At 46.4% G+C, this 13027-nt stretch overlaps 1 protein-coding gene across 1 annotated transcript in view; it reads right to left on the bottom strand.

Annotated features, from left to right (window-relative positions):
• Positions 1–5314: 5314 nt before the first annotated feature.
• WDR72 (WD repeat domain 72) overlaps positions 5315–13027 on the bottom strand; it is a 73192-nt gene continuing 65479 nt past the window's right edge. The window contains exon 20 of the mRNA XM_083712983.1: positions 5315–5857. Within this exon, the coding sequence (XP_083569109.1) occupies positions 5802–5857 (56 nt within the window). The 3' untranslated portion in view covers positions 5315–5801. The remainder of the gene's footprint in view (positions 5858–13027) is intronic.

The following is a 13027-nucleotide window of genomic DNA, read 5'->3' as shown; positions in this document are numbered from 1 at the left end:
TGTCACTGCCATCACCCAGATAATAATGGGAAAGTATGGCGAAAATGATGGGTAGAAGAAGCCTCAGCACAGAGTGAGGCAACGCCCCCTCTCCCCCCAGGTATAGTTGCTCTTCAAAAATAAAATAAAAATAAATGTAGATCCTCCACCCAACTTTCTTTTTGATTAAGTATTTCCAGCCACCATCAGTTTGAGATGCTGGTAACACTGCTGAGAAATTGACTGTCTAAGCCCTACTTTCTTTCTTTCTTTCTCTCTCCCCCTCCCTCCCTTAGAGTACCAAATATGCTTTTCAAATCTCCTCTGGGACTGCAGAAAGGTAGCTGAATTTTGTCGTATAATCTTATTCCCCCCAAAACATTTTCATAATAATCTTCATATCAAATAATTACATTCTTCATAAATTAACCTCCCACCTCCATCTCCACAGTGTTTCTGCTCAAACCTTTTCCACTGTATTATATCTTTATCCATTACAAAATGTTTCCCTATTAGTTATTTTATCATTTTTCTTCCGCTGCTTCTATCTCAAATCTTGCCTGCGATGTCATTTGACTGTAATTTTTTAAAAATAGTTCACGACAGGACCCTATTCTTCTACAGAGAGTTCATCTTTTTGATCTCTTAATTCTGCTGTCATTTCTGCATAGTCTGTTCCTTTCAAAAGCCACTCCTCCTTTGTTGGAACCTGCTCTTTCAGATGGAGTGTAAGCTTATTTTAATATACCTTCCTTCTTCTTTTTAAAATAATTTTTATTTGGTTTTACAAATTTGTTCATATTCATCCATAGTAAAATAAAAAATAAAAGATTCACAAGATTCTTCCAAATCTCAAGACTTCCCTCCTCCCCTCTGTGGGTTCTTTGAGTAACTTTTTAACTGCATATTATAAGTCCATCCAATTTATTGTCCTCCGTTGTATCAGAAGTCTATGTATCATTGCAAGACTTATTTAAAACCTGCTAAAGAGTTCAAGTGTTTACAGTGGTCTTTCAAATAATATAAATTTGTCCCAATCTTTATTGAAGTTTTGATCCTCCTGGTTTCTGATTTTCCTGGTTAATTTTGCCATCTCTGCGTAGTCCAATAGTTTCATCTGCCAGTCCACCCTGGTAGGTTCTTTCATTCTTTGTATAGTGTACCTTTGCATGAGCTAATATGTTAATATCCCTATGGAGCTGTGCTGTATCTTTGCACTTTCATCCTTGTAGGCTATGATGCTTTATGGTTTACATTTTTTATCCCTTGTTTTCTTTTGGTTTGTTAGCTTACACTTTTATTTTCTTTGTAACAAATCAATACACATATTTATATATAAGAGAAGAAGTTGTAGCCCCCTTCCTCTGGTCCACCTGCTGCTAGAGGTGAGGCTGGGCAGAATGAAGTGTGGTGTAGTAGTTAAGAGCGGTAGACTCATAATCTGGTGAACCGGGTTCGCGTCTCCGCTCCTCCACATGCAGCTGCTGGGTGACCTTGGGCCAGTCACACTTCTTTGAAGTCTCTCAACCCCACTCACCTCACAGAGTGTTTGTTGTGGGGAGGAAGGGAAAGGAGAATGTTAGCCGCTTTGAGACTCCTTCAGGTAGTGATAAAGCGGGATATAAAATCCAAACTCTTCTCTTCTTCTTTTTCCTGGTTGTGGCTCTGGGAGGCTCACCTAGAAGGCACCCCATCTGATCACCTATCAAGACCCAAGAAAGATGACCTCCTGATTTCCCCAGGCCTTCACAGAGCATAGAAAGTGGCTTAATGCCAGGTCCAAATCCAGGAGCATAGTGGGGGCAGGGGGGCCATGGCCCCACACACAATTTTGAGGGGGCGTGAACCAGGTTCCCCCATGCAGGGAAGCCTGTCCCAACCTGCCTGCTGCCAGGGGTCTCTGGGCCCCAGAACCTCACCTGGCCTCGCCACTGTGTCCCCAGCACCATTTCTGAATGGCCGTCCAATGAACACACTCTCTCTCTCTCTCCTTGCTTGGAGGGTGAACTGGTGCAAATGGATGGAGGTGGGTGGGCAAGGGCTGACCTGTAGAGTGGCTTCCCTGGCACTCCTCTGCATGCCACAGGGGTCAGGGGGGATTTGCCGATCAAAGGCCACGGGGGTCAGCCAGGCTCCCCCCTGTGCAGGCAGGCAGTGTAGGACAGCCCCGCTTGGCTACAGTAGCAGGGGCGTAGGAAGGGGGGCAGTGTGCCCCGGGTGTCATCGCAGGGGGTGACAAAATCCCCCCTGGGCAGATTGCCACGCCGCCCCCTTGGGCACTGATTGCCACCAATGGGCGCCAATAGCCATGTTGATTGCCCCCCTAGGTGGCTCAACCTGCCCCCCAGGTGCATGGCATGTGCACCACTCTGGGTGCCTGAGTAGCTAGCTCCACCGCTGTTCAGTAGTGGAAGATGGGCTGGTACAGAGGGCTCTGTTCACCTTCTGCACATCTCCAATGTCCAGCATGTGAGCCTCTGGTGTTGGCAAACACCACTACTCAAATCTTTGCCCATCCAGCTCAGTATTTTTGTCTTGTGTCTTCTAGTGGCCTTTCTGGGATCTCAGGCAGAGAGGAGATCCCTTACCCACCGATATGCTGCTCTTCCCTGAGTGCCTTTCAACCGGAAATGCTTCTTGGGAAGGAACTTTGTCCATCTGCATGCAGAACAGGTGCTCTGCTGCTTGGCTCCCATCTTGTCCTATTTTGACCTCCCTCCTCTAGTGATTGGTTCATATTAATAATATATTCTTTGAACCAAAGCATTTTCAGGCACACCAAAAAAACCAACTGCTGTCTGGATTGCAAAGAAATGCTCTGGGTTCTGAAGTCAAGGTATTTGCTCCTGGCTATGCCAACCTCAGGACGTGGGTTGCGCTGTGGGTTAACCCGCAGAGCCTAGGACTTGCCGATCAGAAGGTCAGCAGTTCGAATCCCCATGATGGGGTGAGCTCCCATTGCTCGGTCCCTGCTCCTGCCAACCTAGTAGTTCGAAAGCGCGTCAAAGTGCAAGTAGATAAATAGGTACCGCTCCAGCAGGAAGGTAAACGGTGTTTCCAGGCACTGCTCTGGTTCGCCAGAAGCGGCTTAGTCATGCTGGCCACATGACCCAGAAGCTGTATGCTGGCTCCCTTGGCCAATAAAGCAAGATGAGCGCCGCAACCCCAGAGTTGGCCACAACTGGACCTAATGGTCAGGGGTCCCTGTACCTTTACCTATGCCAACCTCATGAATGTTCAGCTCCACTTTCCCCTCCCTTCAATCTTGTAGTCTGGTGTTCCATCCTGCATCGATCCACAATGGCGTTTTGTATACACTTTGGGCTTTGGCCAGTGGATAAGAGACCTCCTTGCCTTTCCTAAACAGGGCAACAACATGCAACATGATCTCTGGCCTTGATGAAAATCAGATGAAGCCTGGATATAATGAGGGCTGATGTTCTCCCCACCCCATATTACTGTCCTCTAGTCAGCTATTAATTTTTCATAGGAAATCAATCTGGTTGAGATTATGTTCAGGAACATTTCCTAACATTCTCATATTAAAAGGTAACATGAATCAAACATTTACAGCATCTATTAGTTAGGACAAAGAACAAACACACTGAGCTGGTAATAAGGTAGCAATGAATTCCTGATACGTAGCATTCAGACACTCATTAGCCAATGGGGTCTGGTCTCGGCCACTTTTGCCCTCATCTTATGACCAGCAGCTATGACCTGCACCTCTCTCTTGATTCTTGAGGTTGCTGTTGCTGCAGCCGGGCAACCTGCCTACTTTTCTCGGGTGCACAGAAAGCTCACACACAGCCCTGAATTATGGCAGCCCCCTGCAGTGGCTGGAGCTGGGCCACCTCTGCAGGAAGCATTCCAAAGCATTGTTGCCAAATGGCTGGGATGTAAAATTAAAAGCAAGCTGTGAAACATGATGTTGCATCAATGTAATTATTTCCATGACGCCCAAGAACACTGTGGACACCTGCCAGTTGTGACTTGGCCACTGCCAGGCCTGATGGATTCTGAGCACCAGGGAAGGACTGCCTTTGGAATGGAATTGCACTTTTCATATATTATGCATTGCATTGGTCAGAGACCAGGGCCCGAATTCAACTAAATGACCTCACCAGTCAAATGACCTCACCAGCCCATAGAAGGACTTCTGATAGCACAATGAGGTTTCCCACCCTTTCCCACTTCTGCCCCACCTAAATTGGCTTTGAGGGGGGCTTAGAAGAAACCCCAGAACAGTACATTAGGGGAGGAGAGGGGAGAAGAAATGTTTGTGCTGGAGCAATCTCCTTAGCACTCCATTGAATGCCCTCAAAATATACCGTTACAGGTGAGGGGAAACCTCCCTAAACCTAGAAATTAATAAATGGTAGGATTTTGATTATTTGGGGTGTGAAGGGAGAAATACAAGCTGCAGAGGAATTCTTGAGCTAGCCTATGCAAAGTGACCTGGCCAAACTAGGACCATTAAGAAACAATAGAGGGCCACTGAAAGCCATTGGCAGTGCAAGAGAACTGTCCTTTCCCCCTTGCCCTGAGGTATGAACAGAGACAGGGTTGGAAGGTTGCCAGGTTAACTGGGTCTGGGGTGACAGGAAACGAGAGTTTTTTAGCAAGATGTTCTGGGAAGAGGAAGGAAGAAGGAGGACTGGGATCCATCTTGGGCAGGCTGGCTGCAGGCTGGCCATGAGAGATGCCCGGGACTCGAGGGCTGCACTGTTGCGGGGGACAAGTTCCTCTTGAAATGACAATGCTGTAAGATTTGGACTTCCTCCATGAGGACTAAAGGTGAATAAACCATAATTATTAAAGCTACAACAGTCTCCGCCGTGTCTCAATTCTCCAAAGGAACAAAGATCCTGGGTGAGTGTCTGGTACCCCCAAGAATCTAGCAGAGAGAAGGGGTGGCACACAGCTTTTGCAACAATACTTTATTTAAACTCAAGTCAAACTTCTGTATCGAATCTTTCTTCAAAGATCAGGCTGGCAGCTGGGTCAGCTCCCAGATGCCCCAAGAAAAGCCAATAAGAAGTGCCACGAGTTCAAGATCTGCACTTGCCCCCCCCCCATGAGGCCCCACAACTGCAACTGATATTCAGAAGGACAGGCTGCCCAGTTACTCAAAGTTTTAAAAACAGCAGATTCTGAAACAGGGTGGTTGCTATGAAGATAGAGGAAATGTGAATGCATAATCGGTGACCTTTATAAATAACAAAGTCTTATGGCACCTTAAAAACCTAACAAATTTATTTCTGTATATTAGATTAATACAGATACCTTTATTAAAAAAACATGCAGAATCAGGTGTTGGTTCTGAAACTGCATTTCTCACAAGACATCTCCAAGGTTTCCAATGACACTGATGTTCTCCTTGAAATTCTGTTTTTATTTTTATGCCTTTTGGGGGGAAAACATAATGATCTAAAGCAGCTCACACTGAAAACCCTTTTTTGTGTGTGTGGTAAACTCAGATAAACACTTTTGCATTGTCATGTGGTTCAAACATTTTAGCACTGTCTCACCATTGCCTTTTTAAAAGGGGGAGTGGGGTGCCTAAATAATGAAAAGTTGAAAGTAAATGGGGAGAAAAATAGTACATGTTGTCCTCAGCAGAAACAGGAACTCTGCCCTGGTAATTTAAGGTAAATGTAATAATGGGGAGAGGGATAGGAAGTGGAGGCATGGAAGGATCAGAAGGTGCCATGAAATATGGTTAATGCAAAGCCCAAGAAATAGGCAGCCACACAGCGTGAATTTCCACTTTTGCTACAATTCTCCATCTTCTGCCTTCCTTAGGAGGGTGTGACCGACCTCTAACACAGTTTGCAAGAACACACCTTGAACAGCCAAGGATGCGATTTCTTCTCATCTGCAAAACAAAAATGCCACATTTTTTAAAATCTTCTCATCCATTTTGCATGTTTTTAGAAGGTTCCCATGCACATGCAGCACACAGAGCCACTTGACTTTAGAACAACACATTTTCATAACCTTTAACAAACATCTGCAGAAATTAAGCCTTGCATAAATTTTACAGCGTTGTGGCCCAAAACAACACACACACACACACACACACACACACACACACACACCTCCATACCACAGACTGGTATCTGTGCAACTTTTCACCTCTCATATACCTAGAAAATGGAGGGGCAAGGAAAGTCCAGCTTAAGAAGTGTTTGTGTGTGAATATTTCCCCCTCACTCTAGAGGTCAAGACCTGAAATTAGGTCACCTGCAGAGGCAAAAAGCCACATAATGGTGAATGGAGTGGTACGTGGCAAAAGGGTGGGACAATGGTTAATAGACTCCTCAACTTTTTAATTGCTTTACTGTAGCCTATGGGATCTGATGGGTCAGGATCACAGATAAATCCTGGATTAATTTCTTGCTCGACCAAATTGATTTCAAAGCCCAACAGATGGATGGCAGACACATTATCTGGATTATCAGAAACTCCACAGAAAAGCTAGATAATACCAATAGATCAAATTATCATTTGACTTTATGTGGTCGGCGCACATTATTTACCAAAATCTGGCTATTGTTTCAAATGCATTGTTCAAGCTTGGTTGGATGCTGTGCAAAATCCCTGGGTGTGACAAACTGAAATGCCAGCTCGATACATTCCTTATGCATTCCTCAAATTATTCAAATGTCATGTGAATTGTCTGCTTGGCTGATAGGCTTACAACAAGGGAAAGGTAGTGATGATGTTTTCATTGTTATTTTTTTAAAAAGCCATGGGTAAGGCTGGCCATTTCTGAAGAGCTTAACACACGAAAATGAAAACATAAAAGAGCATTGATATATAATAACAGAGAAGTGCCCCCTGTTGAATCAGACCAAAGGTCCATCATCGCCCAGAGAGTAGTCAGATGCCACTAGGGGGACCTTGGATAGACCCCACTGTGGCTAACAGCCATAAGATGAATGGTCAGCCTAGCCCAGAATTTTGTTGTTCACAGTGGCCACTCAGATGCTTCCCACTGAAGCTTAAGTGCAAGGCCTGAAGGTGATGATGACCAACCCCTGATTTTCGCCCTGCCCCTGGCACTTGGGTTTATACTGCCTCTGACCAGGGAAATTCTATTTCCATGGAATTAACTTCCATGAGTTTATACTGAATACCCCTCCATCTCTGCTCTTGCGCCAGTTCATTTGGTTCAAAGGCTTCAGCTGGCCTTGCAAGGTCCAAGCTGTCATGCCAATTCTCCTTGGAAGGAACTCCTTCTCCTGCCATTCCTAAAATGTGTCATGCCTGCTTTTTGTTTGCAAGACATGCCCCTTTCAGCCCATTAATGCCTTCTTGCTTGTTGACCAACATTTCCAAAGCAAGGTCCTTTGAGGGTCTCCCTCTCCCCTAACCAGCCTGCCAACTCATTAAAGTTAACATGGAGGGGGTCTCCTCTGTGTCCCACAGTGGAGTTCTGGACACCTTGGATCACGGTTGTCTTCTACTGGCTAGTGGAGACCTTTTTGTTCCAGAAGGCTATTGCCTTCCTAGGCAGATAATGCTTTATCTGAAGATCATGTTCTTATCTGCCTTTGCTGTGTTTTGCTGTGTCTTGCCTTTGATATTATGATTTCAATTATTGCGAGCCGTCACAAATCATGCATATACATTAGAAAGGTGGGGTATAAAGCATTATATAAATAAATGAGGCATGTTTTCTTCCAGTTTTGCATAAGGACCAAACAGCATCAGCCCAGAAGGCTAACCAGTCCTTGGGGCCTTGCTGCTGCCTGCATAGGACCTATTCTTTGGGGTTGGGTGTTGTTCAGTTTTGCAAGCAGCTGATCTGAGCGTCACACCTAGTTCTAGAGGTGGACCATCCCGTTCCACCACCTGAGGTGAAATGAGAAGGTGCCACGTGCAACACCAAAACCTCACCAGCATCACACGGTGGCGGAGAAGGCTTCCAATGAGATCTCATGGAACTCTTGTGAGATCTTGTGGAAGACTTGAGATAGCTCCACAAGATTTTGGTGGAAGCTGTTGATGCCTTGCAATTCTGGCCGCAGCAGCTGGGAAGGGATGGGTGCCACCCCATAAGATTCCACCACCCAAGATGGCTGCTTCAGTCTGCCCCAACCAGATGCCCCTAAGGGATGAAGCCCACAAGCAGGGCCGGAATGGAACACAGCCTGCTCCTCACTTGCAATTCCTTGCTTTGGAACCCATCGTTCAGCCCGGACACTGAGGTCCAGCTCCAAGGGCCTTCTGGCAGTTCCCTCACTGTGAGAAGTGAGGTTACAGGGAACCAGGCAGAGGGCCTTCTTGGTAGTGCTGCCTGCCCTGTGGAACACCCTCCCATCAGATGTCAAGGAAATAAACAACTATCTGACTTTTAGAAGACATCTGAAGTCAGCTCTGTTTAGGGAAGTTTTTAATGTTTGAAGTTTTATTCTGCTTTTTAATGTTCTGTTGAAAGCTGCCCAGAGTAGCTGGGGAAACCCAGCCAGATGGGTGAGGTAGAAATAAACTGTTGTTGTTGTTGTTACAGTGGTACCTCGGGTTACATACACTTCAGGTTACAGACTCCACTAACCCAGAAATTTTACCTCAGGTTCAGAACTTTGCTTCAGGATGAGAACAGAAATCGGGCAGCAGCGGGAGGCCCCATTAGCTAAAGTGGTGCTTCAGGTTAAGAACAGTTTCAGGTTAAGAACGGACCTCCAGAACAAATTAAGTTCTTAACCCGAGGTAGCACTGTATTATTATTGGCAGTGGAGGGAAGGCACTGACATCACAGCCACCTGTTGAAGGCTAATGGTGGACATGCCCTTTCCTGCCAAATGCAAACAGGTTGGCAGGATCGCAATGCCCCTGGGTGGCAACACCTTCAGGCACTGCCTAGTGGGGTGTGAATCGGGGCCCTGGCAGCCCCAGCAACATGCCACCTTGATGCTTACTCTACTGGCAGCAACTCAGGGGACAGCAACTCACAGCAACTGAGGTGGCCCAGTTTATGGCACCCCTTCCTGTCATTGCCCTGTCAGGTGAAGGCGCCAGCTGTTTAGGTGCTCAGCCTGAAAGGATGCTTGGGGAAGGAGTGGCTGCTTTGGGGTGGCCCCTGAGGGAGCTCCACATCTGGGATGATGATCTGGATGAGGCCCCTGTGGAGGAGAGGGGAGGCATGTGAGGCTCAGGTGACCCTGCAATGAGGATCAGCTCAGCCATGGGGCAGTAAAACACGCAGCTTGCTAGTCAGCACCCAGCGGCCAACCAGGTACTGTTGGTTGGTTAAGGTAACTTCTCATTTAGCCAAGCTTTGCTATTGAGGGCAAAGAGATTTTGGCATCAGAGCTGGCCTTATATGGACTGAAGCAGCCACCTCCAGTGGTGGAATCCTGCAGGGACACTGCCCTGCCACATCCAGAGAAGCAAAGATAAATGGTGGTGGTGGGTTCAGCAGAGATCTAATCCTGGCTGCTGCTTCTCCTCACTTCTCCCATAGCACGGCAGGGCACCCAGAAGCTTCAGCCACGCCACCCTGGAAGCAAATCAGTCTCTTAAGCTTAAGCTAAGAAAGAGTATTCTCTATAAGATTGAATATAAATATATGTATAAAAACTTTGAGATTAGACCACTGAAGAAGCCCGGGAAACTACCTTGGGAGTGTGCTCCCTGCAAGCCCCATTTAAAGTGCCCCATGGGGGGTGAACAGCGGCCTTTTGATTACTTGGACTGCCAGGGCGAAACAGGTGCAAAACGCCGGCACCCTGTCGTCTGCAACTTCATTGTCCACAACTTTATCAACATCTATCTACAATTCTACTAGCATCTCTCAGTATTGTGAATATCACTGAACTTACCTTTCGTTTGTATCTTCATGAACTTATCTAAAAGACTGAGTGAAGCATTTGAAAAATCTATTGAAACCAGACATCATTTTAGGCTGGGTAGTTCGCAAGTCTTTGTGGCTTTGTTTAATGTTTTGTATTTTTCTCAGAAGGTTGATAAAGTATGTATAATTATTGTTCTGTGTATATTAATCGCCAACGTGTGGCATGAGTCGCACTACGCCACCCTGGAAAGCACGGCTTTGGCACAGGAGTCAGAGGGGGGTTGGCAAGTTCCCGTTTCACCTCCGGCAGTGAAGCAAGATGGGCAGCCCCTGTTGGGCACCCTTCCCATCTTCCTGGCACTTTGCTTGCCCACAGATTAAGAGGCAGGCATCAAGAAGGACCCGGGCTCCTCTCTCCAGACCTCTCTTTTCAAACAAGGGCTTCTGTCAGAAGTGTCTCGATTTCTTATCACATAATTCCATCCCTACAAGCGGCAATAAATAATTCATGTCCCCGGGTCTTTGTTGCGGGTCCCCAAACTGCCCGGCAAGGGGAGGCTGACAGCTGTGTCAGGGCAAGCGCTGAAGATCTGGCTTGACAAGGCGACTAACAAGTCGTCATCCCTCCCCCCCCCGCCCCCGCCCAGTCAACGGGGAAAGTCGACAATCGCACAAAGTGTGAAAACAAAACTCTGAAATGAAATGAAGCTGTCCCTTTCTCTCTCTCTCTCTCTAGATGCTGGCTATGAGCTGATTTCCAGCCCCATAACCTCTGGCCACATTAGAGGACTCCCAGCCGCCCTCTCTATTCTTCACTCTCGCCTGTCCATTTACGCCTGTCCACGGATCAATATGAGCAATTCTTGGAGAAATACGACGTCGCCATGACAACCAAGCTACAAATTCTCAGTGGGAAGCAACGAGCCCCGTAGAAAACTCTCTGGAGGTTTCCTGACCGAGGAGGAGGAGGAAAGTTCTTTAAAATGCAGGAATGGACAGAGGCCAAGGCTGGGGAAATTCATGATTGCAAAGAGAGCAAGCCAGGCAGAGCTCTCAGATGCAGCGGAGAGGCTGTAGCAGTAAACATATTCTCTGGCGCACCTCTGCCTGTGGGCGAAATCTCCCTTAACTCCTCTGCTGCTGGCCTGACACCTCTTGGATTTCAAGCTGCACATCTCTGAGAGAGGGGAGAATGGGCTCCATTTCATGGGAGCTAATGGCAGAAACAATCAAAAGCCAGAATATACATTTCCTTCAAAGCGAAACAGATCATGGAGAGTATTTGCAACTGCAGGCTGTCCATTGTTACAACCAAACGAGGCCACGGGATATGCTCTTTTTGTTACTGAAATTGCTGACTTTTATTGTTTTTGAGCCAGTCTCAGAAGAAGCTTCTGCCCTTCTTTAACTTAAAAGCCCCAAACGGCCTCGGTCCAGTATACCTGAAGGAGCGTCTCCACCCCCATCGTCCAGCCTGGACACTGAGGTCCAGCGCCAAGGGCCTTCTGGCGGTTCCCTCATTGCAAGAAGTGAGGTTACAGGAAACCAGGCAGAGGGGCTTCTCGGTAGTGGCGCCCGCCCTGTGGAACACCCTCCCAGCAGATGTCAAGGCAATAAACAACTATTTTACTTTTAAAAGACAACTGTTTAGGGATGTTTTTAATGTCTGACACTGTACAGTGGTACCTCGGGTTACATACACTTCAGGTTACATACACTTCAGGTTACAGACTCCGCTAACCCAGAAATATTACCTCCGGTTAAGAACTTTGCTTCAGGATGAGAACAGAAATCGTGCAACGGCAGCGGGAGGCCCCCTTAGCTAAAGTGGTGCTTCAGGTTAAGAACAGTTTCAGGTTAAGAACAGACCTCCAGAACGAATTAAGTTCTTAACCCGAGGTACCACTGTATTGTTTTTAATATTCGGTTGGAAGCCACCCAGAGTGGCTGGGGAAACCTAGCCGGATGGGCGGGGTATAAATATATTATTATTATTATTATTATTATTATTATTATTATTATTATTGCACAAGAAGAGTTGTTCCTCCTGCATTCCTGGGCGGTGCTAGAAACCAAGCCCAGCTCAGAGCAGGTAAATGGTGGCTGGCTCCTTTTCACCTCCCTCCTGGAGAATCCTACGCTCTGAAATCCAATCGTGTAGCCCGCAGCCTGAGGTGGGGTCTGAGATGACTTCAGGGACCTGACATGGATTTCAGGCTGCTGCACCCTTTCACTGAAAATTAAATCTCAGCAGTGCTCCTTGGGGAAGGATCAGGCCGCTCGGCAGCTGCCCTCTCAGCAGCACACATGCGTGGCAAGATTTGGGGAGCTTTTAACTAAGCTGACAGAACTCAGCTTATGGTTCACAGATTGGCACACAAAGATGTAGGAGAAGAAAATATATTGGTGGTAGGAGGGCAGGGGGGAGGGAATGGATGGACAAGGCTGCTTAGCCCTTTTGTGAGTGAGAGACAGCACTCTGCAAATTCTCCGGAATACAGTCCTGGCCGACTGGGTCGAAGGAGGGACATGTCATAACTTCAGTACTTTGTGCACAAATATATATCGGTCCACAGGATGCTCCAGGAGATTCCCCCCTCTATTAAAATATTAGGAAAATACTATTAGGAAAAAGATCGCATTGGGAAGAGAAGTGCAAACAGCAGAAATAAATAGGAGGCTAAAATAATCACGAGCACCTGTTGGAAAATTTAGCTTTATATCAAAAAAATAAAAATATAACCTTAGATTTCAAAGCTAAAGTGTTTGATATGTGCATTTTATCTGTGATGGAGCAGAGAGCTGGACCATGACACAGAGAAACGTGAACAGCTTAAGAACGGCACAGCGTGCCATAGAACAGGCCAGCTAAGAAAGATCATTAAAAGATAGAAAAGATAATAAATGGATATGACAAAGATCAAAAGTTGCAGATGTAGTGGGAAGTTAAAATGGACATATGCAGGACATGTGACAAGAGATGAAACAATGGGGAGAACTTGGCATCTATCCAAAGATGGATGTGAGAAGAGAGAGAAGGAGAAATATAGTAGTTGCTGATCTGGAGAAAAAGGGAAATGCAACAATACTGTTTCCCATTAAATTTTCTCAAGAGCAGAATGATTGATAGTTGAACAGCACCCTGGTCCTTTTTTCTGGGAAAGAAGAGATCCCTATCTGGTCCATCCAGCTTCTCATCTTGAGTCTATCACGAATTCTTATGGGAAACTTCTTCTATCAGCTTTG

This window comes from Podarcis gaigeae (assembly GCF_964106915.1).
Source record: "Podarcis gaigeae genome assembly, chromosome: 14".
NCBI lineage: Eukaryota > Metazoa > Chordata > Lepidosauria > Squamata > Lacertidae > Podarcis > Podarcis gaigeae.
Note: the sequence above shows the minus strand (reverse complement) of the source record. Positions and strands in the feature narration are given on the sequence as shown.